Raw genomic sequence first — 23,361 nt, 5'->3', positions numbered from 1 at the left:
TATTTATTTGACAGACAGAGATCACAAGTAGGCAGAGAGGTAGGCAGAGAGAGGAGGAAGAAGGCTCCCTGCTGAGCAGAGAGCCCAATGCGGGGCTCAATCCCAGGACCCTAAGATCATGGCCTGAACTGAAGGCAGAGGCTTTAACCCACTGAGCCACCCAGGCACCCCATCAGTAAAGTTCTTAATAGCAAAAAACAAAAGCAGGAATTTGCCGCTCTGCCACTCCTTTCTGGTCCAGGATTACATGTTGTGTTGAGTAGTTTAGGCTGTTTTGGTCTCAAACCATTCTTTAGTTTATCCTTGTCTCATTTTGTGTTTTCTGAGTTTCCCCTATGAATAGACTTAGGTTTTGCATTTTGGGAAGGAATATCACAGAAGTGAGAGATGCTGTGTTCTTCTTAGTGCATAATATCAGGAAGTGTCTGATGTTTTGTTTCCTGGTGATGTTAACCTTTATTAGTTTGTTAATATGGTCTATGCTGTGTTTCTCCACTATAAAGTTAAATATTTTGTACTTTTATTAATTAGTAATAAGTATTTTGGGAAGAGCTAATTTGAGACTCTCTCTCTAACCTATTCCTCATCCAACTTTGACCAGTGAGTTTAGCATCCATTCCTTCTTTTCTGCATCAATTCTTATTATCCCAGTTTTAGCCAGAGGAAACGCCCTTCAAATGACTTCTGTGTCCTTTTGATGTGTCCATATTGCAAATGGCATTGATTTTGGACTTTCTCTGGACAGATCCAGGAGATTTATACATATACATATACATATATATATATGTAATGGCTGTATATGAAATGTATATATATTTTACATATACATTTATATCTGTATATGTGTTTAGCTATATTTGTGTAATTATATAAAACTAAGTTTATACTGATGCCTCAATTCTACCAGTACCGTGGGCTTTATTCTACCCTTCTGCTTTTCCACATTTGTACCTTGCTTCTCCAGCTGTGTCAATGTGACTGCAGTTATCCTAGTACATTTACTTATTTGACCTGTATCCCTGTTGTAGCCAGTTTCCTGATCCATGGACCTTCTGTTTGACCATACACATGGGCTGACTTGCTCCTGGTTCCTGTGACTACATTTTAAAGTAACATTTAACTACATTTTATTTCTTCTTTTCCTTTATTGTCCAGGTCTTCCAAGATTTGCCAGCCAACCAGAACCTTCTTCAGTTTATGCTGGGAACAGTGCAGTTCTGAATTGTGAAGTTAATGTAGATTTGGTCCCATTTGTGAGGTGGGAACAGAACAGACGGCCTCTTCTTCTGGATGATAGGGTTATCAAACTTCCAAGTGGAACGCTGGTTATCAGCAACGCTACTGATGGAGATGGGGGACTTTATCGCTGTATAGTTGAAAGTGGTGGGCCTCCAAAGTATAGCGATGAAGCTGAATTGAAAGTTCTTCCAGGTATTTATTATCAGGACTTGTGGTTTTATGTTTATTAATGGATAAAAATTGTACTGTTAGAATTATCTCTTTTAATAAACACTGTTAAATATGTGGTGTGACAAATTAATGTCAGCATAAGAAGTCTCAGTTTCTCACAAGCAGAGAAAAGAAAAAGTGCCAGAAATGTTCACTCTTAGGAGGTGAATACATTAGTAGAAATTTATCAAGCGGTATATTTAATATCTATGGCATTCTTCTTGGCCAAAGACACACTAAGTCCGTGTTTTGTCTAGCCTCTCTATCTGTTCCTTCCCTGTAATGGGGTACTTCATATAGTTAGATCTCTTGTCAGAATCCGGACTCACTCAGGCTAGCTCATGGAGGGGATGGGCAGAGTAGTAAGTGATACAGCAGCTCTGGAAGACACCGGTAAGCAAGGTTCTCAGATCTTTATAGTGCTCCCCATTTTAATGTAAACTCAGCCCCTTCCTCCTTCTGTTTGTGGGTTCTCACTCTTTCTGCCCCTGCTGACTCTCCTTCTCTGTTTCATGTGTCTTTTCTCAGCTGTGTACCTTCTGCTTACTCACAACTTCCTCTCACGTGTTGCTCACATGACAGCCTATAGCTGTCTCCTGGCCTTTCAGCTTCCGTTCCCACTGCTGGGTGCCAGATTCCATATTTCTTCCTTCAAACCAGAGTTTATGAATATAATGGGGCCATCTTTACATTGTTTGGGCAAACTTTCTTTTTTAAATATTTTATTTATTTATTTGACAGACAGAGATCACAAGTAGGCAGAGAGGCAGGCAGAGAGAGAGGAGGAAGCAGGCTCCCCGCTGAGCAGAGAGTCCGATGAGGGGCTTTATCGCAGGACCCTGGGATCATGACCTGAGCCGAAGGCAGAGGCTTTAACCCACTGAGCCACCCAGGCGCCCCAAGGGCAAACTTTTTTTTATAAACATCTACTTCATAGGCTCATTTTTAGTCTATGGCTTGGCTTACAAGGTGAGCCTAGTGTTGTGAGCAGTGATGCCTGAGGGTGTTCCTGATGGGCTTTGAACTGATTTTTTTTTTTTTTAATGTAGTTTCTTTCTTTGTCATCATTGTCCATGCCTTTGTCATTCCTGTCCCTGTGTGTTTTCAGCTTGGCAGCCACAATTATTTTTTAAAATGTTTATTAGATTGTAAAATAAAGTGTATATTAGATCATGTTACATCTTTGCTCAAAACCTGATGGTTTCTCATCTTAGAGTAAACATTAAAGTCCTTGGCCTGTCAGGCTTTGTATAATCTTTTTTTTTTTTTTTTAAGATTTTTTATTTATTTATTTGACAGAGAGAGATCACAAGTAGATGGAGAGGCAGGCAGAGAGAGAGAGAGAGGGAAGCAGGCTTCCTGCTGAGCAGAGAGCCCGATGCGGGACTCGATCCCAGGACCCTGAGATCATGACCTGAGCCCAAGGCAGCGGCCCCAGCTTTGTATAATCTTAATGCCACCTCCCTCCCTATCTTTCTCCTTCCATCTGGTACTCTGCTCTCCCTCACTCTGTGATTGTGGCCACATTATATTTCTAGAACACTCCAGACATTAGTAGAAGACAGTATCTTCTACTCGCCTTTTGCTCTGCCTGGAATCCTCTTCCTCAGATATCTGCCTGACACAACCGTCTTATTTCTCTGCTCAAATATCACTTCATTGTTAAACCTTCCTTGGCCACTGTTTAAAACAATAGTCTTCCATATCTCTCCTGGTACTTTCTTCTTTCCCTCTTAATTTTATTTCAGAACATATCCATTGTCTGATACACAATGTCTTTTATTTCTTGTCTCTCTCCCCCAGTGGTATATAAGGTCAGCAAGGGTAGGGAGTTTTGTCAACTGCCACGAGTGGTAACTGGCACATAGAAGCCAGTAAATATTTGTTCAAATTTATTTGTTTCCATCAAAATATGATTAAATTTAGCTAAATCCCGATGGAAAAAAAGGAAACTATTGCCATATTGCAGTGTCCCCCAGCCCACTTCCTGACTTGCTTATGTATGGCAGAGGTCCTATTTCTTCTCTGTACCTGGGGTACCATTCAAAGAAATCCTCAAAACCAGATCCAGGGAAATAAGGTTTTCAGTGTCAGAGGATGAACCACCACTCCATATCTGAAACAAAACCAAATTACTGAATGTTTTATTTACTTCAGTGAGTGAAAACCATAGTTATTAAGCATTGCTTTCTTAATGCAAACTGCTGATCGCATAAAGAATTTGGGGGAAGACGTATATGGTGTGTTGGTTAAGGAGCAAGAGTGGGTTGATTGTGGGGCACCTGGGTGGCTCAGTGAGTTAAGCCGCTGCCTTCAGCTCAGGTCATGACCTCAGGGTCCTGGGATCGAGTCCCGCATCGGGCGCTCTGCTCAGCGGAGAGCCTGCTTCCCCCCCTCCCCCCTGCCTGCCTCTCTGCCTACTTGTGATCTGTCCCTGTCAAATAAAAAAAAAAAATCTTAAAAAAAAAAAAAAAAAAAGAGTGGGTTGATTGTCAGCCATAGAAGCATGTTTTATGGTTGGTTACAGATGTGAGAGCAAGTTAATGTCCACTATAGAAGCAAGTGATTCCACTGCTGAATGACGGACTTTTAAAGCCTGAAGCTGTCACTCATTGGCTGGCTTTCAAAGGCTTGTTCGCTGAAGCGAGCTGTCACTCATCCATTAGACAATGTTCTCTTGTTACCGTGGCTACAGAACTGTCATTCATTAGTTACACATGTTTAAAGCCAGGCCTGGTGGTTGTTACCATGGCTGTAGAACACCTTTTTCTGAGAGTATGGGGACAAGAGTCCTACCTCTTTAACTGAGAATGGACTTTTTCCCTCAAAACTGAACCCTGGAAATACCACTCCGTCAAGTAGAGAACCCTGTCTTCTAGCCATCGGAGTGTGGCCTTCTCAGATGTTCATTAGGGGAGTAGTTGTATAAAGTGAACACACACAGTGGCAGCCTAATAGTCGTACCATTATAAAAATCAAGGGATTGACAGACTAAGTGAGTGAGTTAAAGAGATGAAACTCAAGAAAGATTTTCAGAAATAACACACAGATGTAGGGATGGAAAGGAAGCCTCTTATGAAATCCCTGTGAATGGAGAGGGTGCTGTTAAGGATCCTGAGCTTGCACAGTCTTTTCTGTCTTTGTACCACTCATGAAACATTTACTTCATTCAATGTTTTTAATGTGAAGGGGATTCTTGTTAAATATCCCTCAGTTGATCAGTAAGCACCCTGAAGTTAGGAGCTACAACTTCTACATCCTTGAGGTCCCCAGAGAGCCTAGCACAGTGCTTTAAGTGACTAAGGAGATGTTTGCTAATTTATTTTTTAAGATTTATTTATTTAATTGGGGGGGGAGGGAGGAGGAGAGAGAGAATCTCGAGGAGATTCACTGCTGAGCTCAGAGCCTAAAGCAGGGCCCAATCTCACGACCCTGAGATCATGACCTGAGCCAAAATCAAGAGTCAGATGCTTACCCAACTGAGCCACCCAGGCACCCTGAAATATTTGCCAATTTAAATGGACCTTTTTTTTTTTTTTTTTAAAGATTTTATTTATTTATTTGACAGAGATCACAAGTAGGCAGAGAGAGGAAGGGAAGCAGGCTCCCTGCTGAGCAGAGAGCCCGATGCGGGGCTCAATCCCAGGACCCTGGGATCATGACCCGAGCTGAAGGCAGAGGCTTTAACCCACTGAGCCACCCAGGCACCCCTTAAATGGACTTTTTTTCTGTCACTTTTGCTTAAGATATTTTGTTACGCAAAACCACATAGGGTGCCTGGGTGGCTTAGCTGGTAAAGTGTGCAACCCTTGATCTTGGGGTCATGAGTTCAAGCCCCACATTGGGGATAGAGTCTACTTAAAATAAAATAATAAAGCCACACAGACTGAACAGGAATTTGCCATCCTTCATCATTAAAGTAGTAAAGTGTGTTCTTAATTATTGTCTTTCATTTTTTTAAATTTTTTAGATCCTGAGTTCACTTCAAACTTGGTATTTTTGAAACAACCTTCTTCCTTAGTCAGAGTCATTGGTCAGAGTGTGGTGTTACCGTGTGTTGCTTCGGGACTTCCTACTCCAACCATTAGATGGATGAAAAATGAGGAGGCACTGGACACAGAAAGGTAATGTCTGCCTAAAAGCCTTTTCAGCCTTGGCTTGAGAGTTGGTCTAATCTAATTGGGGACTACTGATTAATAATGAAAAAAAAAAAGATTATCTATTTTTATTTAAGCACATTATAATGCTCATTTATCATTCTTGAAATAGTTTATATGGTATATATGATTAGGATGTTTAAAGAAAAAATTGCTTTCAAAATTTCAAAATAAGGAGTAATTATTCTGTTTGTTCTTTCTAAGCTACAGGATACTTAGCTTAAGGCCTCAAGACCTCCTTCCCTAAATTGTTGCAGGAGTTTCTGGTCCTGACTAGCCTGACTTCTCATTCCTTTTCATGTGCTTTTTTGTTCACAATAGTTTTTTCCTTTATTCTAACAATAAAAGAGAATGCATTCCTCATCCTTCTGTTTTTGCCTTTTAAAATCATACCAGCCTTCTTCTATGATCATAAATCCTTCCTCTTCCACAAAAGCCATTTCTCTTAACGTCAGCCATCCTGTCATCCATCCCTCATTACTTCCGTGTGTAATGGATACTTGACATATGTAATGGGTGCTTTTCTCTGTTGTATTCTGATAAAAGAAACTAGGTGGTGGTGGTGGTATTTAGGTATATTTTGTTTCCAAAGCAAAGTCATTTTGTGTGTTGCAGGATGTTCAGTATCTTCCTTGGCCTTTATCCACTATATGCTAGTAGCTCTCCCAAGTTGTGACAACCGAAAATGTTTCTAGATGTTGACAGATGTCCCGTTGGGGGACAGAATGGACCCCAGTTGAGGACCATTGTTGCAAAGCAGTGCTGTCCAATAGAAATCTGATGCAGCCGTGTATCTAATTTAAAATTTTTGGTAGCTAGATTAAAAATGAAAACCAAGATGTAACCCCCCAGTACTAAATACAATAGTAATAATTTATATGATGCACCAGTTAAAGTGAAATGTAGTTCTACCAAAACAATAAAGTTGTGGTTAGTGTTGCTTCAGCTTTTACATTTAAATAAAAATTAAATAAAATTCAGAGTTCAGTCTTCAGTCTTTCTAGCCACATTTCAATTGTCAGAGATCACCCGTGGCTAGTGGCTGTTGATTTGGACTGAGCAGGTCTAAAGATTCCCAACTGAGTAATCCAAAGTAAGCAGACAGTCTTAATTTGTGTACTGAAGTAACCAAGACCTGGGAAAGGGTTAACTCTCTAGTTAGCTTGGTGATCAACCTTCAGTGATAGGTGGGAATGATAGAACGCACTAAGGTGTTTCATTAGCAAAACTGATGGTATCATCTCTAGTATCACCTTTTCTTTCTCAGCACCCACCCAGTCACCAACTACTTCTGCTATATTTTACTTTCTTTCTTCCCACTCCTTTCCCCAGCTAAATATTATGCAAAGAATTTATAAGACTTCTAGGGAATATTTAAAACTTGTGCTAACTGAAACATAGGGAACCTTTAAAAAGGGGATAAAAATTTGAAGCTCTCTTACGGTAGAAATTTATTTTTTTATTTTTTTAAAAGATTTTATTTTTTTGACAGAGATCACAAGTAGGCAGAGAGGCAGGCAGAGAGAGGGGGAAACAGGCTCCTTGCTGAGCAGAGAGCCCAATGCGGGGCTCCATCCCAGGACCCTGGGATCATGACCTGAGACGAAGGCAGAGGCTTAACCTACTGAGCCACTCAGGCGTCCCTAGGGTAGAAATTTAAATTGGCTACATGTTAGAACAAAATCTTTATCAGGAGTAGGAAAGCTGAGCCTCCTGGGTGTCTCAGTTGGTTAAAGGTCCAACCCTTGACTTCTGTTCAGGGCATGATCTCAGGGTGATGAGATCCAGCCCTGCCTTGAGCTCCACACCCAGTAGGGAGTCTGTTTGGGATTTTTTCTCTCTCCCCCTTTTCCTCCCCTCCTGCCCCGCCCCCTTCCCCTGCTTGTACACAGTGTTCTCTCTCTCTCTCTCAAATAAATACATCTTTAAATTACTTTTTAATTAAATTTTATTTATTTGATTGAATGCAAGTGGGGAGAGGAGCAGAAGGGGAGGGAGAGGAACAATTAGATGCTGCACTGAGTGCGGATGCTGACATGGGGCTCGATCTCAGGACTCTGAGATCATGACCTGAGCCTAAACCAAGAGTAGGTTACTTAACCACCTGAGCCACCCAGGTGCCCCAGAAATAAATAAATCTTAAAAAAAAAAAAAAAAAGAGTAGGAAAGCTGAAATAGGTTCTTTTTAAAGTTTTTGTATTTTATCATCATAGAAGGGAATTGTGAAAATAAGCAGATCACAGGTGCTGCAGAGGGTAGGGAGCCCTGATCATGGAGAGAGGTGAGAGAGAGAGAGAGGAGTACACAGGAGATCACACAAGGAAAATTCTTCCCCCAAGTGGGAAAACTAGAGGGGCTGATTTTTGTGAGTTTTTAACAACGAATGAGGCTCAAAGATTGGAGTTTTAGAGGGCCGTGGCATGGTTGGTATGGAGCCCTGAGGGCATTGCAGTGCTTCTGTGGAGGAGGAGGACAGATAGGCCAGGGGCAGATGGTGAAATCTGAGAGTGCACTGGGAGAGATGATTCCCCCTTCTTGGAGTGCATCTGGAAGAGATGGCATTGACTCTCGGGGAACAAAAGAGCCACTTTCCATGCCCCTCAGCATAGGTGCGGAGCTACCTGCAGAGGGTGGCTAATTTGGATACTGGCTCTTCACTGTGCTTCTCTCCAAACACCACACCCCTGTGCTTTTTGTATAGCTGCCCTTCTGGGACAAACCTGAATCAGTCCCAATGCAGTGAGACCCTCCTCTAGAGGACCAATGGGGGCCTCTATCATGTCAGGTCCCAGATATTTGGAGTTTTAAAACTCAGCCTGCCTGAGATAGAACATGGGTTCACTGAGCTGCCAGGCAGGCAGATGGCCCAGACACAGATAGGATGAAGGCAGTGAACTGAAAGACACCTGGGACATATGAGGGAAGATTGTTCACTCTTCTGGGAGGGCATTCCAGGCAGCAGTGGTTGAGAACTCACCTCTCCAGGGACAAGGGAGGGCACTGGTACCATTTCTCTCCCCTACTTCTCAGCATAAACTAACTTCAATAAGTAGCATAGCGCCAGCATTGTCAGCCTAATCCAAGCAGCCTACACCAAGTCCCACCCCACTGTACTCTGCAGGTGCTGCTTTTCATAGGCAAGTGTGCCTGAGAACCAGAGCAGCAGCACTCCCCCCTAGAATACCAGCATAAAACCCCTGCATGCACCAGGTCTACTGACTATAGAGCTCTGCAAAGCTTCAGCTCTAGTGGAAATAGCATTAGGTCTCTCTTAATAAGCAGACAAATCAGAGCACACCTAGTTAAAAACCACCACACTCTGGCCAAGGTCCAAACACTTCCCACTGCAGGCAAGGAGAAATTCTGCAGAGGACTGACCTGAGGGAAAAAGCAGCCAAAACATAGCAGCAGAGTGCATATAGCATACACCAGAAACATTTCCTGAAACACCAGGCCCTGGACAGTATATGACCTCTTCCTCATAAAGCCATTAATCTCAGCAGCAGGAAACAGAACATTCTGGCTTTCCTAACACACAGAAGACAGACACCTAGACATAATGCCAAGATGGAAGAATTCATGCCAAAAGAAAGAACAAGAAGAGGTCATGGCCAGGGATCTAATCAAAACAGATAGAAATAATATGCCTGATCCAGAATTTAAAGCAACAATCATAATGCTACTAGTTGGGCTTACCAAAAGCATAGAAGATACCAGGGAGTCCCTTTCACAGAGATAAAAGACATTAAAACTAGTCAAGCTATAATAAAAAAAAATGCTATAACCAAGTTGCAAAACCATCTGGATATAATGACAACAAAGAAGGAAGAAGCAAAGGAATGAGTAAGTGGTACAGAAGATAAAATTATGGAAAATAATGAAGCTTAAAAGAAGAGGGAAAAAAATATGGTATCGCAAATGTAGACTTAGGGGACATGGTGACTCCATAAAGCATAATAAAAATAAAAGCATAATAACATTTATATTATAGGAGTCTTAGAAGAAGAAGAGGAAAAAAGGAGTGGAGGGTTTATTTGGGGGAAATTATAGCTGAAAACTTAGCTAACATGGGAAAGAAAACAGACATCTGAATCCAGGAGGCACAGAGACCTCTCATCAAAATCAACAAAAGCAGGCCAACACCCAGATGTATTGTAGTTAAATTTGCAAAATACAGAGATAAAGAAAAAAATCCCAAGAGCAGCAAGATAAGAGAAGTCCCTAACTTATAGTAGAAGACAAATAAGGTTAAGTGCAGATTTCTCCACAGAAACTTAGCAGGCTGGAAGAGAGTGGCATGATATATTCAGTGTGCTGAATGGAAAAATATGCAGATAAGAATACTTTATCCAGCAAAGCTGTCATTGAGAATAGGAGAGATAAAGAGTTTCCCAGACAGACAAAAACTAAGGGAATCCATGACCATTAAACCAGCACTGCAAGAAATATTAAAGGGGCCTTTTTGAATGGGAAAGAAGGACCAAAATCTTCAGAGACTAGAAAGAAACAGAAAATCTCCAGAAATGACAGAACAAGCACTAAATTCATATCTGTCAATAATCACTCTGAATGGGGGTATGGAGAGGGTGGTCGGATTATGAACATTGGGGAGGGTATGTGATATGGTGAGTGCTGTGAAGTGTGTAAGCCTGATGATTCACAGACCTGTACCCCTGGGGCGAATAACACATTATATGTTGATAAAAATAATTAATAAAAAAATCACTCTGAATGTAAATGGACAAAAAGCACCAATCAAAAGACATAGGGTGTCAGAAATGGGAAAAATTGCTATATGCTGCCTACAAGAGACTTATTTTAGACCTAATGACAGGAGCAGATTGAAAGTGAGGGGATAGAGAACTATTTATCGTGCTAAGGGACATCAAAAGAAAGCCAGAGTAGCAGTACTTATGTCATACAAACTAGATTTTAAGCTGAAGACTGTAACAGGAGATGAAGAAGGGTACTATATCATAATAAAAAAGCCCTAGTCTTCCAGCAAGAAGACCTAACAATTATAAATATTTATGCTTCCAATTTGGGAGCACCCAAATATAAGTAACAAACATAAAGGAATTCATTGATAATACAATAATAGCAGAGGACTTTAACACCCTACTTACATCAACAGACAGATGATCTAGGCAAAATCAACAAGGAAACCATGGCTTTGAATGACACACTGGACCAGATGGACTTAAAGATATGTTCAGAACATTTCATCCTAAAGCAGCAGAATGCACATTCTTATCAAGTGCACAGGGGACATTCTCCAGAACAGATCACATACTAAGTCACAAATCAGACCTCAGCAAGTACAAAATGATTGAGATCATACCATGCATATTTTCTGACTGTAACGCTATGGAACTTGAAGTCAACCACAAGAAAATATTTGCAAAGACCACAAATACATGGAGGTAAAGAACAAAACAATGAATGAGTCAACCAGGAAATTAAAAAATAAAAAAAAAAATACATGGAAACAAATAATAATGAAAACATGATGGTCTAGAACTTTTGGGATACAACAAAAGCTGTCATAAGGGGGAAGCGTATAAGAATACAGGCCTATCTCAAGAAGCAAGAAAAATCTCAAATATGGAACTTAACCTCACACCTAAGTGATCTAGAGAAAGAACAGCACATGAAGCCTAAAGCCAGCAGAAGAAGGGAAATAATAAAGATTAGAGCAAAAATAAATGATACAGAAACATACACATGATAGTAGAACAGATGAATGAACCCAGGAGCTGGATCTTTGAAAAGAATAAAAGTGACAGACCCCTAGCCAGATTTAACAAAAGAAAAGAGAAAGGACCCAAATAAATAAAATCACAAATGAGAGGGGAGAGATCATAGTCAACACCACAGAAATACAAACAATTGTAGGAGAATATTATGAAAAATTATATGCCAACAGATTGGGCAATCTGGAAGAAATGGATAAATTCCTATAAACATATAAACTACCAGAACTGAAACAGGAAGAAATAGAAAACTTGAGCAGACTGATAAACCAGCAAAGAAATTGAATCAGTAATCAAAAATATCTTGGGGCGCCTGGGTGGCTCAGTGGGTTAAAGCCTCTGCTTTCGGCTCAGGTCATGATCCCAGGGTTCTGGGATCGAGCCCCACATTGGGCTCTCTGCTCAGTAGGGAGCCTGCTTTCCTTCCTCTCTCTCTGCCTGCCTCTCTGCCAACTTATGATCTCTGTCTGTCAAATAAATAAATAAAATCTTTAAAAAAAAATCTCAAAAACAAAGAGTCCAGGGCCAGATGGCTTCCCAGGGGAATTCTACCAAACATTTAAAGAAGAATTAATACCTATTCTCAAACTGTTCCAAAAATAGAAATGGAAGGAAAACTTCCAAACTCATTCTACAAGGCCAGCATTACCTTGATCTCAAAACAAGATGAAGATCCCATTAAAAGGGAGAACTAGAGGCCTCTATCCCTAATGAACGTGGATGTAAGAATTCTCAATGAGATTCTAGCAAATCAAATCCAATAGTACGTTAAAAGACTCATTCCACGATCAAATGGGATTTACTCCTGGGTTGTGAAGGTGGTTCAGTATTTGCAAATCAGTCAATATGATACATCACATCAATAAAGAAGAGGTAAGAACCATATGATGCTCTCCGTAGATGCAGAAAAAGCATTTAATGAAGTACACCATTCATTCTTGATAAAAACTCTCAACAAAGTAGGGATAGAGGGGATGTACCTCAACATCATAAAGGCCATGTATGAAAGATGCACAGGTAATATCATTCTCAGTGGGGATACACTGAGGAGCTTTTCCCCTAATGTCAGGAACATGACAAGGATATCCACTCTCACCATTGTTTTTAACCTAGTACTGGAAGCCCTAGTCTTCAGCTGTCAGAAAATAAAAAGAAATAAAAGGCACCCAGAGTGGCAAGGAAGAAATCAAACTGTCACTATTTGTGGATGACATGATAATCCATGTAGAAAACTCAGAAGACTCCTAACAAAAAATTGCTAGAACTGATACATGAATTCAGTAAAGTCACAGGATACAAGAATCAGTTTACAGAAATCTGTTGCATTTCTATACACCAATAATGAAGTAGCAGAAATAGCTATCAGAGAATCGATTGCAATTATAGTTGCACCAAAAACCATAAGATATCTAGGAATAAACCTAACTAAAGGGGTAAAACATCTATACTCTGAAAACTATAGAACACTTAGGAAGAAATTGAAGAGGACACGAAGAAATGGAAAAAATTCTATGCCCAAATATTGTTAAAATGTTTATACTGCTCAAAGCATTTTACACATTTAATGCAATCCCTATCAAACTGCCAACAGCATTTTCCACAGAGCTAGAACAAACTCTTTCACAAACACTTTTCACAGAGCCTAAAATTTGTGTGGCACCACAAAAGACCCCGAAAAGCCAAAGCAGCCCTGAAAAAGAAAAGCAGAGCTGGAGGCATCATAATTCTGAATTTTAAGCTATATTACAAAGCTATAGTCATCAAGATATTATGGTACTGACACAGAAACAGACACATAGATCATTTGAACAGAATAAAAAACCTGAGAAATGAACCCACAACTGTATGGTCAACTAACCTTCAACAAAGCAGGAAAGAATATCCAATGGAAAAAAGACAGTCTCTTCAACAAATGGTGTTGGAAAAACTGGGCAGCAATATACAAAAGAATGAAACTGGATCACTTTTTTATACCGTACACAAAAATAAGTTCAAAATGGTTGAAAGACCTAAATGTGAGATGGGAAACCATCAAAATCCTAGAGGAGAACACAAGCAGCAACCTCTTTGACCTCGAGCGTAGCAACTTACTAGATATGTCTCTGAAGTTCTTAACAAACATGTGCTCTCTTTAGCCAGAGGATCCGGAAAGGGAAAGCATAGCAAGACAAGAAGTGTAATACTAAAATCACTACTACTTTAACCAAACACTACAGAAGAAACTGTAGCCCCACCTTCACCTACGTGAGCATAAGCCAAGTGGGAAGGCTAACCTGCCACCCTTACCAGCTTGTAATGAAATCCCGCAGCCTGTATGGTATCAGAGGCTAAATAAGGAACCCTCTCTTTTGCTGTGTTAGTAGAAACCATATAGGGACCATGGACTTTAATCCCACCTGGCAGTAAAGACATTCCTTCCCTTCCCCCTGGGGATGTATTAAAGAGGCCCTGTGGAGAGTCAGAACTTTCATCATCATGTAGTATTGAGGGCCCCCCTCCATGGTGTCAGTGGACACCATGTGGGGAATGATAGTGAGGTATTCCTACTGCACCAGCCAGAGGATAGTATCAGTGAAGGCCTAGTGGGGACTCAGAACTCGCAACCCTGTTAAGGAATAATAAGAAATCCACACCTCCCCTTGGGTATTAAAATGAAGACTGAATAGGGAACCTGGACTTCCACTTCCCTCTGACAGTAATGAGGTGGTTCCTCCCCCTTCCTCTAGAGCAGTATCAGAAGAAGCCACCTAAAATGAAAGGTTTGTTAAAAATGCTGTCTTTCCTCCATTGACCTGCTTTCACATCTTTGTCAAAAATTAGTTAGGGATTTTTGTTTGGTGAGATCCAGAGTCTCATAATATACCCCAGATATCCATATTTCAATTTAAAATCACTCATCATACCAAGAACGAGGAACATCTCAAATGAGAAAAGACAACAGATGCCAACATTGAGATGGCAGGTTTTAGAATTATCTGATATATTTTAAAGCAGTCACCGTAAAAAAATGCTTCAACAAACAATTACAAACACACTTGAAACAAATGAAAAAAAAATAGAATATTTCAGTAAAAACATCAAAAAGTCTTCTCAAATAAATAGCAGGTTTCAAGAACCAAATAGACAATTTTGAACTTAGATAATAAAAAAATAAAGAAAGACAACTACTATATGGTCTCACTCATATGTGGAATTTAAAAAACAAAGTTTAAAAAAAAAAAACCAAGAAACACACTCTTAACTATAGAGAACAAGGTGGTGGTTACCACAGGGGAGGTGGGTGGGGGAATGGATGAAACAGGTGATGGGGATTAAAAAGCACAATTGCCATGATGGGGAAAAAAAAAAAAAAAAGAATCTAGGTTATAAAGCAGAAATTAGGCACCAGGAAACAAGATTGGGTTAATTCAGACCAAGGCAGCAGAGGACAAAGCCAAGCCAGGGTAAGCCAAGTGTGTTTTGAGAAGGGCAATTCATAGTCATTGAAGAAAAGACATAACCTGTTACTGCTCTTATTTTCTCTTCCTGAAGGCTGCTCTAACCTCAAGTCTCATTGAAGAAGAATTAAGACAGTTTTAATCCTTGAGAATAAGGAGGAGGAATGGAGAACATTCCTGGCCACTGGGAACAAACTAGATGGCCATCCTTCAGAAATGGAGGAAAACTGCCTAAGATGATCTTGGCTGTTTATAATGAACAAATACTCAGAAATAACTTTATGCAAAGGAATTTGCGTTTTTGGAATTCTTGTTTATGAAGCAATTCTGAGCATATAAGTGTGTATCTTCCCATTTTAAAAAATTTTGGAGAAAAAAATACAGGTGAATGGACCATAAAGAGAAAATAATTTGTATTTCTGTATACTAGCAATGAACCTGTGAACACCAAAGTTACAGATATAGTAGTATTTACTATCACTCACAAAAAATTGAAATGCTTAAGTTAAAAATCTAACAAAACTTGTTAGATTTGCATGCTAAAAGGGACAAAATACTAATGAAAGACAAGATGATCTAAATAAATAGACCTTCTGTGTCTTTGGATTAGAAGACTCAGTAGTAAAGATATCAGTTCTTCAAATTGATACACAGGTTAACTCAATTCCTGTCAATATCCCAGCAGGATCTTCTGCAGATATAGACAAGGTTATTCTAAAATTCAGATGGAAAAGCACAAAGAAACTGGAATAGATAACAGTTTTTTTGAAAAGTGAGAAGAATCAGTCAACCTGATACCAGGACTTCGTATCTAGCTACAGTGATCAAGACTGTATGGCCTTGATGGGGGGATAGTCACATATATATCACTGGGGCAGAATAGAGAATTCAGATTTAGACCAAACAAAAATCCCTAACTAATTTTTGACAAAGATGTGAAAGCAGGTCAATGGAGGAAAGACAGCACTTTTAACAAATGCTGCTGTAGCAGTTGGTCACCTGTCTCAACCTGTGTCTCACACCTCATATAAAAAATTAATTCATGGACCTAAATGTAAAACACAAAATGAAATTTGAGAGAAGAAATACAGGAGAATACCAGGATCTAGGGCTGGGCAAAGAGTTAGTAGATCTGACACTGAAAGCACAATTTATGAGAGGAAAAGTTGAAAATTGGATTTCATCAAAATTAGAAACTTTTACTCTGTGAAAGACCCCGCTAAGAGGATGAAAAAATAACTACAGAGTGGAAGAATATATTTGCAAACCACACCTTCAACAAAGGACTAGTATCTAAAATGTATAATAATCTTTCAAAACTCAACAGTACAAAAGCACATAATCCAATTAGAAACAGGCAAAAGACATGAATAAATGTTTTACTGGGAAATATGTGGAGATGGCAAAGAAGCACAAGAAAAGTTGTTTAACTTCATTAGCCATGAGGGAAAAACAAATTAAAATCACAGTAAGATACTGCTACGCACCTATCAGAATAGCCACACTTTGTAAAGATTGACAGCATCAAATACTGTTAAATGGGATCAGTCTGACATTGCTGGCTGGAATGTGGAAATGGCACAGCCACTCTATGACACTGGCCTTTTCTTTAAAAGCTTACCGTGTTGGAACTACCATATGACCCAACATTAACACTTTGGGGCATTTATCCTGTAGAAATGAACTTCATGTTCCACACAAGTCTGCCTATCTGTATTCACAGCAGCTTCATTTGTAATAGCCCCAAACTAGAAACAGCCCAGATGTCCCTGATTGAGCAAATGGTTAAACAAACTAAGGTATAGCCGCACTGTGGAATTCCTGCCAAGCAATAAAAGGAAGGAACCATTGTTATATGCAACAACCTGGATGGATCTTTAGAGAATTATGCTGAGTGAAAAAAGCCAATCCCAAAGGCTATATACTGTATGGTTTTATTTATATAATATTCTCCTTGAAATGACGAAATTACTGAAATGGAGAACAGATTAGTCGTTGCCAGGGGTTGTGAGGAGGTGGGAAGAAAAGGAAAGGGGGTGTGGCTATAAAAGGGCCACAGGAGGGGTCCTCGTGGTGATGGAAATGTGAGTGTTCTGGTTGTGATGTTGTACTCTACAAGGTTACTATTGGGAGAAACTGGGTAAAGACATACGTACAATAGGTCCCTGTATTAGTTCTTTTTTTTTTTTTTTTTTTTTTAAGATTTTTATTTGTCAGAGAGAGAGCACACATGGAGGGTTAGCACAACAGGCAGTGGAAGAAGCAGACCCCAGGACCCTGGGATCATGACCTGAGCCCAAGGCAGATGCTTAACTGACTGATCCACAAAGGTGTTCCCCCTCTGTATTCTTAAAACTGCAGTTACCTCATAATAAGTTTAATGAAAAAAAACCAACAACAACAAAAGAGAATACATATTGTTCCCTTCCTTTCCTGCTGTTTTAAAAGAAGAGATGGCCTTTTGTGCTCTGGATTTTACTACTTTCCACTTTCTCCAGCACTTTTATGAATCTTCTTTTTTCAAATTTTTTTTCTCTCCATTGGCTCCTTCTCTTTTTCCTATAAAAAGGCTTACCTTTCACTCAAATAACAACACATAAGAAACTAAATTAAGCAAATTTCCTTTTGTTTTTCCCTTTCACACATACTACCCTAACCTTAAGAATCTTCCTGGAGAGGGGCACCTGGGTGGCTCAGTGGGTTAAAGTCTCTGCCTTCAGCTCAGGTCATGATCCCGGGGTCCTGGGGTCAAGCCCCGCATCGGGATCTCTGCTCAGCCGGGAGCCTGCTTCCCCTTCTCTCTCTGCCTGATCTCTGTCTGTCAAATAAATAAAATAATTTTTAAAAAAATCTTCCTGGACATGAATTTCTTCCTCAGCTTCTCTAATCCATCTATAAGATCTGTCATAGAACCTCCTAACCATCTCTGAAAACCACCAGTTACCACAGAACTCTCCAGTTCTTCCCATACTTACTCTGGCTTCATTCCAGATACATCTTCACATTCCTGCCAGAGTGATCTTTCCAAAGCTCAGATCTCATGACATCGTTGTCAACCCTCTCCCCACTTTAAAAAATATTTAATGGATTTTCATTGTTTTTAAATTAAGGACTCAAATTTTTAAAATGACTTTCAAAACCTTGTATGGTCTGGCTCCATCTCATCTTTCTCTTTCTTTTTTCTCTCTTAAACTTGGCCACACTGGTTATTTTCAGATCCTGAAACACTGTGGGTACTTTCTGCCGCCATTCTCTTGAATATGCTATTCTTTCTTTCTGAAATCTTTTTCTCCTTTTCATTCTTTAGATCTTAGTTCAAGGGTTACTTTGGTCAGAAAAATTTCATTACTAATTTCCTGGTAGGTTCTTCTGGTATAGTATTTTTTGAAATTATCATCTTTCATGTGTGTCTTTCCCCCTGAGTTGCACAGAAGCACTGGTTGTGTTTTGCTCACTGTTGCATCCCCAGCTGCTGTCTGACACACAGAGGCACAGCAGTAAATATTTGCTGAGTGGATGAATCCCTCTCCTTACCTTCATTGTCCATTGTTTTTAAGAGTTGTCAATACTTTTCGCCATCTTTTTACCTCTGTTGTTACTGCCAGAGTTCATCTTTTTCTCTTTAATTCTGGACCATTACAATAATTTCACAATCAAAGTTTCTGCTTCTAGTCTTTTTCCCATTCCTCTTGTCCTTCACTAAATCGTGTGATTTATCTCCTTCAAGTCCTTTCCTTTGGCAAAACAAGCCATAAAGTCTCCTTAGCACACCAAGGTCTCCTAGACTGACCCCTTAATGCCCAGGGACACACATACTTCCTTTGTCCAGCAGCACTCAACCTAACTTGGGTCCAGTGACCATGTTTACTTTTCACATACTGTTCCTTTTGCTCTATCTTTGAATTTTGGAGTTCTAAAGACTTGGTTGCCATCTTACTGGAAGCTATCACATCATCATATGAACAGGTTTAATGAGTTCTGTCAAACTAACAGCCATTCCTCCTCCCAGGCTTCTTTCAAGGGAGTAAAATCAATTCCATTAAGAAAGATTGACTTCTGTACTGGCACTCAGTTATGGCAAATTTGAAACAAAGCAAGTATCAGGTGTATTTTTTAGTATAATTATTAAATAGAAATTACTGTATCTCAGCTCAAAAGTACCCTACCAAACAGTATTTTAAATTATGTTCCCCTCAGCTGGGTATCATGTGTGTATATTGCTGATTTTCCACTCGTGGGCATTGTTTTCCATTTCTGAAGACTAGTACTAATTTTTTCTCGTGAAATAGAGGATTTTAAATTTTGTAAATTTTTCTTATTTTGTGAGGCGTGGAAATCGTGTCTTATCTCTCCATTTTATCCTAGTAGTTCTTGCTCTGTTCCGTGATATGTTCATTGCTTCTCTATCTCATTATGTTCAGTTGGGATTTGAGGTCTAATAGAAGGCCACTTGATAAAGTTGAGTCAGGATCTCTTGCAGGGTATTTCATAGAGAAGCCACCAAACCTGATTCTGGTTTTCCTCTTTCATTGTCCAGAAACTTAATCTTGTTTATCAGTTTTGGGAAGCTTAATTACTCAGGTTCAGAGTATACTGAAATTTAAGCCAGAATAGCTCTTTACTTAGGATGAGAATTATAAATGTGGCACAGACCAAATAGTCATTTCCTCTCTTTTTTCCCCATCAGGAATTCTATATGAAAAGCCATGTTTTTTGTTAAGCGTAGATACAGGTACGAAATGTGACAATATTAAGATTTGAGAGAAATATCTGCCTATGAAAACTAGTTTAGACATAGAACCTCCAAATAAAAATAAAATTATAACTCCACAAACTTGTATCCAAATCAACTAAACTTGTTTACTTTATAAAAACTTGATGAGAATATTGATTTCTGATTTTTTCCCCTTGGTGTTATAGGATCACTTTTTTTTCTTTAAATAGTCTCTTTAAAAGATTTAAATCACTATACAGATTTAGGTTATCGTGATCAGTGTCCTTGTTGATAATGGCATGATAGCATGTTCTTACCTGGTAACCACACCCAGATTGCTGCTCTCTGCCAACTCTGTTCTCTCCCTTCCCTGTCCCTTTTCTTCCCTTTCCTAGCCAAGCCACCATAGGAAACTTTCGGTAGGCAGGGTGGCCTCACTACTTTGTGTTTCTGATCTGACATTTTACCTTCTCCAGTAGTCCTCTCAGTGTGGCGTAGCTGTAGTGGAGTGACACATTGATTCCAGACTTCAAAATTAAATCATTTGCAGGAAAAAATGGGGAGATCTGGGAGGCAGGGATAGATTGTGGGGAGTGGAATTGGCTACAAAATTTGTATAGCTTTGAGAATAATTAGATATGTTTAGAGATGGGGTGCCTAGGTGGCTCAGTCGGTTCAGCATCTGACTTTTGATTTTGGCTCAGGTCACCATCTCAGAGATGTGAGATCCAGGCCCGCTTTGGGCTCCACACTTGGTATGGAACCTGCTTAAGACTCCCTCTCTCTCTCTCCCCTACCCCTCTCCACCCCAAGCTTGCATGCTTTTCCTCTCTCTCTCAGAAAAAATACGTGTTAGAGATAATTCATTGTAACATTTTGATTTGTATTTGTGATTATTTGTGCATGTTAAATATGAGCAGAGTAAATTGGACTAAATTAAATTCTGCTAATTTTGTTAGTCTCTCTGTAGCCATGTAAATAATGCATTTTAAGTGTTTTCTCTGTTTTATGTGAAGAGTTTCTCAGTTACTGTTTTCCTAGTTCTGAAATGTGCCAATGTTTTTTTTTGCAGCTCTGAAAAACTGGTGCTGCTGGCAGGTGGTAGTCTGGAGATCAGTGATGTTACTGAGGATGATGCGGGGACTTATTTTTGTATCGCTGATAATGGAAATGAAACAATTGAAGCTCAAGCAGAGCTTACAGTACAAGGTATGTCATTATTTCCTGTATAAATAAATTCTGTGTACTTTGTGGGTTTGCTAATTGTTTAACATTAAAGTAGAAGAGACAACACAGCGTAAAACCCTGAGCTTTACACCAGATTGCTTAGGTTCAATTCTTGGTCTTATGTTTCCTACCTATATAACTATAGGAAACTTACTTAACCTCTCTGATGCTCATTTACCTCATCTGTAAAATGGAGATAATAAGAGTACTTACTTCATTGGGGTTGTTTAAGGATTAAAAGAGTTAATACTTATAAATTCCTAGAATATGTGACTAGAATATGATAAGAGCCCAGTTAATTATTGCTATTATCTGTAGTAGTAGTATGGGGAAGGCTGTGTTCTGGGGCATCTGGAAGGTTCAGTTCACTTTTCTTATCTCAGAGAGACTTCTTACACTCTGACCTAGAACCGTTTATCTCCTAAGCATTGGTGTTCCTTCCTTTCAGGAGAATAGATCACCCAGGATGGAATGCACTATGTCTCTCAATGTAACATGGTCATCTCTTTGATGACTTGATGATTTATCTCTTCCTGTTCAACTAATGTTGGTCCTCACAGCATCTTCCCTTACAGGTTCTCTGATTTAGAAGTCAGAGAAAATGAACATGGCATTATCTCTCCTTTATCTCCGTGTCCCTTATTCTTCCTCCATATTGAAATGTACCATGAGAGGAATATTTGCTATCTTGCCTATAATTTATCTACACCCTCATTTTACCTTTGTTTCAACTAAAAAATTTTAAGACCTTTCCTATTACTTTCAGGAAATCCAACTTTGCTTGGATATGTAGAGGTGTATTTTGGCTCATAATATTCATTATTACCTTGTCTCAAATTGTATTATATTTGATAGAATACTTCCTAATCTGTGGTTTAGGGTTATTCCATATTTTTATGAAAGTTTGTTTCTCTTGGCTCACTGGTGGGTTTCAGAGTAGGAAGTATGATAGCCACACTTATACTTCCAGTAGTCACCAGAGGACTCAAATTTGTTTTGTTTTATATATAACATATATATTTGTTTATTTTTGCTAATCTCTACACCCAGCGTGCAGCTTGAACTCACGACCCCGAGATCAAGAATTGCATGCTCCACTGACTGAGCCAATTTGAAGGTTTCAAATTTGTTTCTGATAGGAATTGGGGAATAGACTGCTTGGGGTTCTCCTATGCTGGCAAAAGCACAGAATGTTTATGTTCTCTGTTCATCATCTCTGAAAATCAAAAGAGCAAGCCTTAGACTGTAATTATTACAGTTAATTACATAACTATTGCCTCACTTGAGCTCAACCATCATTCTTGGCTCGGTCGAAGGTTGGCTATGACCAATTGTAGAATGACCAATTTCTATTTCTTTTCTTTTTTTTTTTTTTTTTAAAGATTTTATTCATTTCATTTGACAGACAGAGATCACAAGTAGGCAGAGGCAGGCAGAGAGAGAGAGGAGGAAGCAGGCTCCCCGCCGAGCAGAGAGCCCGATGCGGGGCTCGATCCCAGGACCCTGGGATCATGACCTGAGCCAAAAGCAGAGGCATTAACCCACTGAGCCACCCAGGCGCCCCCCTAATTTCTATTTCTATTTTATTTATCTGTTTATCCATTTTATTTCTTTACCTCTGTGTGTGGGTGGGATCATACAAGTAAAATATTAGTAAACTCTATCTTATTTGGTCCCGGTGCCTCCCTTACTAGATGTTTTCTCTTTTTGTTTTTACCATTAGTCAGATTCTTGGTCTAACACTCTCTTCCGTTTCTTACCCGTGCCTCAGTTTCCTCCACTGTAAAGTACCTTGTTATTAACCTCAGATATGAGGCATAGTGTCTGCTGTATATGTCGGTTGCATCTGTCCATCTGGTGATTTTCTGCTTTTTAACTTTCATTTATTGTTTGGAATTGAATTAAGACTCTTCTAGTAACTTACTATATTTTTTTTAGTTGTAAGATAATACATACATATTTACAGTTTGTACTAGTTCCATCTTAGTCTATGCCTCTAATTTTCGAGAAAGTGCCCTTTAAATGAGTACATTCTAGAAAACTGAGGAAAGAATAAGAGTAAAGAAACCTACATATTAAAAATTACCACGACCTTCTCTAATTAAACAGCATGGTATTGTCCCAAGAGTAGGCGACCAAAAGGAATAAAATCCAGCTGTTATAAGTAATTCTAGAACTTAAAACTATTATCAAAGTAGCAATTCAGTTCAGAGGGGAAAAAACTTTTATTTACTAAAGGGTATTGGTAGAATAGATTTTCAAGCAGGAGAAAATAAAGTTGGTCAAAATATGAAAAAAATGAAGAAAATGTTTTAATGTTTGTATTATCTGTGCTGGAAAAGACAGTCTGAGAACAGGAAAGAACATGTCAAGCAAAAACCAACAAATGTTGACAACATACAGTTTTTTTTTTAAAGTTATATAGAAGAGCCCCTGTAAATAAAGGCTAAATGCAAATGATAGACTAGGAATAGTTGTAACACATAATTGAGAAAGGGTGAGAATTCTCAAAATAGAGTTTCTAGAAACTGATTATAAAAAAAAATCTGAGGAAAATTGATAAAGAATATCAACAGGAAGTTCACAAACAAGGTTTTATTAATGTTTGCATTTCTTTATTGGCA

At 39.2% G+C, this 23,361-nt stretch overlaps 1 protein-coding gene across 3 annotated transcripts in view; it reads left to right on the top strand.

Annotated features, from left to right (window-relative positions):
* Nucleotides 1–23,361, top strand: part of LOC111153340 (neogenin 1) — a 238,894-nt gene that overhangs the window by 72,151 nt on the left and 143,382 nt on the right. For all 3 annotated transcript variants that reach the window (XM_022512319.1, XM_022512321.1, XM_022512320.1), the window contains exons 3-5: nucleotides 1,156–1,431; nucleotides 5,420–5,573; nucleotides 20,583–20,719. In XM_022512319.1, the coding sequence (XP_022368027.1) occupies nucleotides 1,156–1,431; nucleotides 5,420–5,573; nucleotides 20,583–20,719 (567 nt within the window). The remainder of the gene's footprint in view (nucleotides 1–1,155; nucleotides 1,432–5,419; nucleotides 5,574–20,582; nucleotides 20,720–23,361) is intronic.

Source organism: Enhydra lutris, unplaced genomic scaffold (assembly GCF_002288905.1).
Source record: "Enhydra lutris kenyoni isolate GAN:26980312 unplaced genomic scaffold, ASM228890v2 scaffoldscaffold31, whole genome shotgun sequence".
In the NCBI taxonomy this organism is placed as follows: domain Eukaryota; kingdom Metazoa; phylum Chordata; class Mammalia; order Carnivora; family Mustelidae; genus Enhydra; species Enhydra lutris.
The sequence above is the reverse complement of the archived record's forward strand: the minus strand, read 5'-3'. Positions and strand labels throughout refer to the sequence as shown.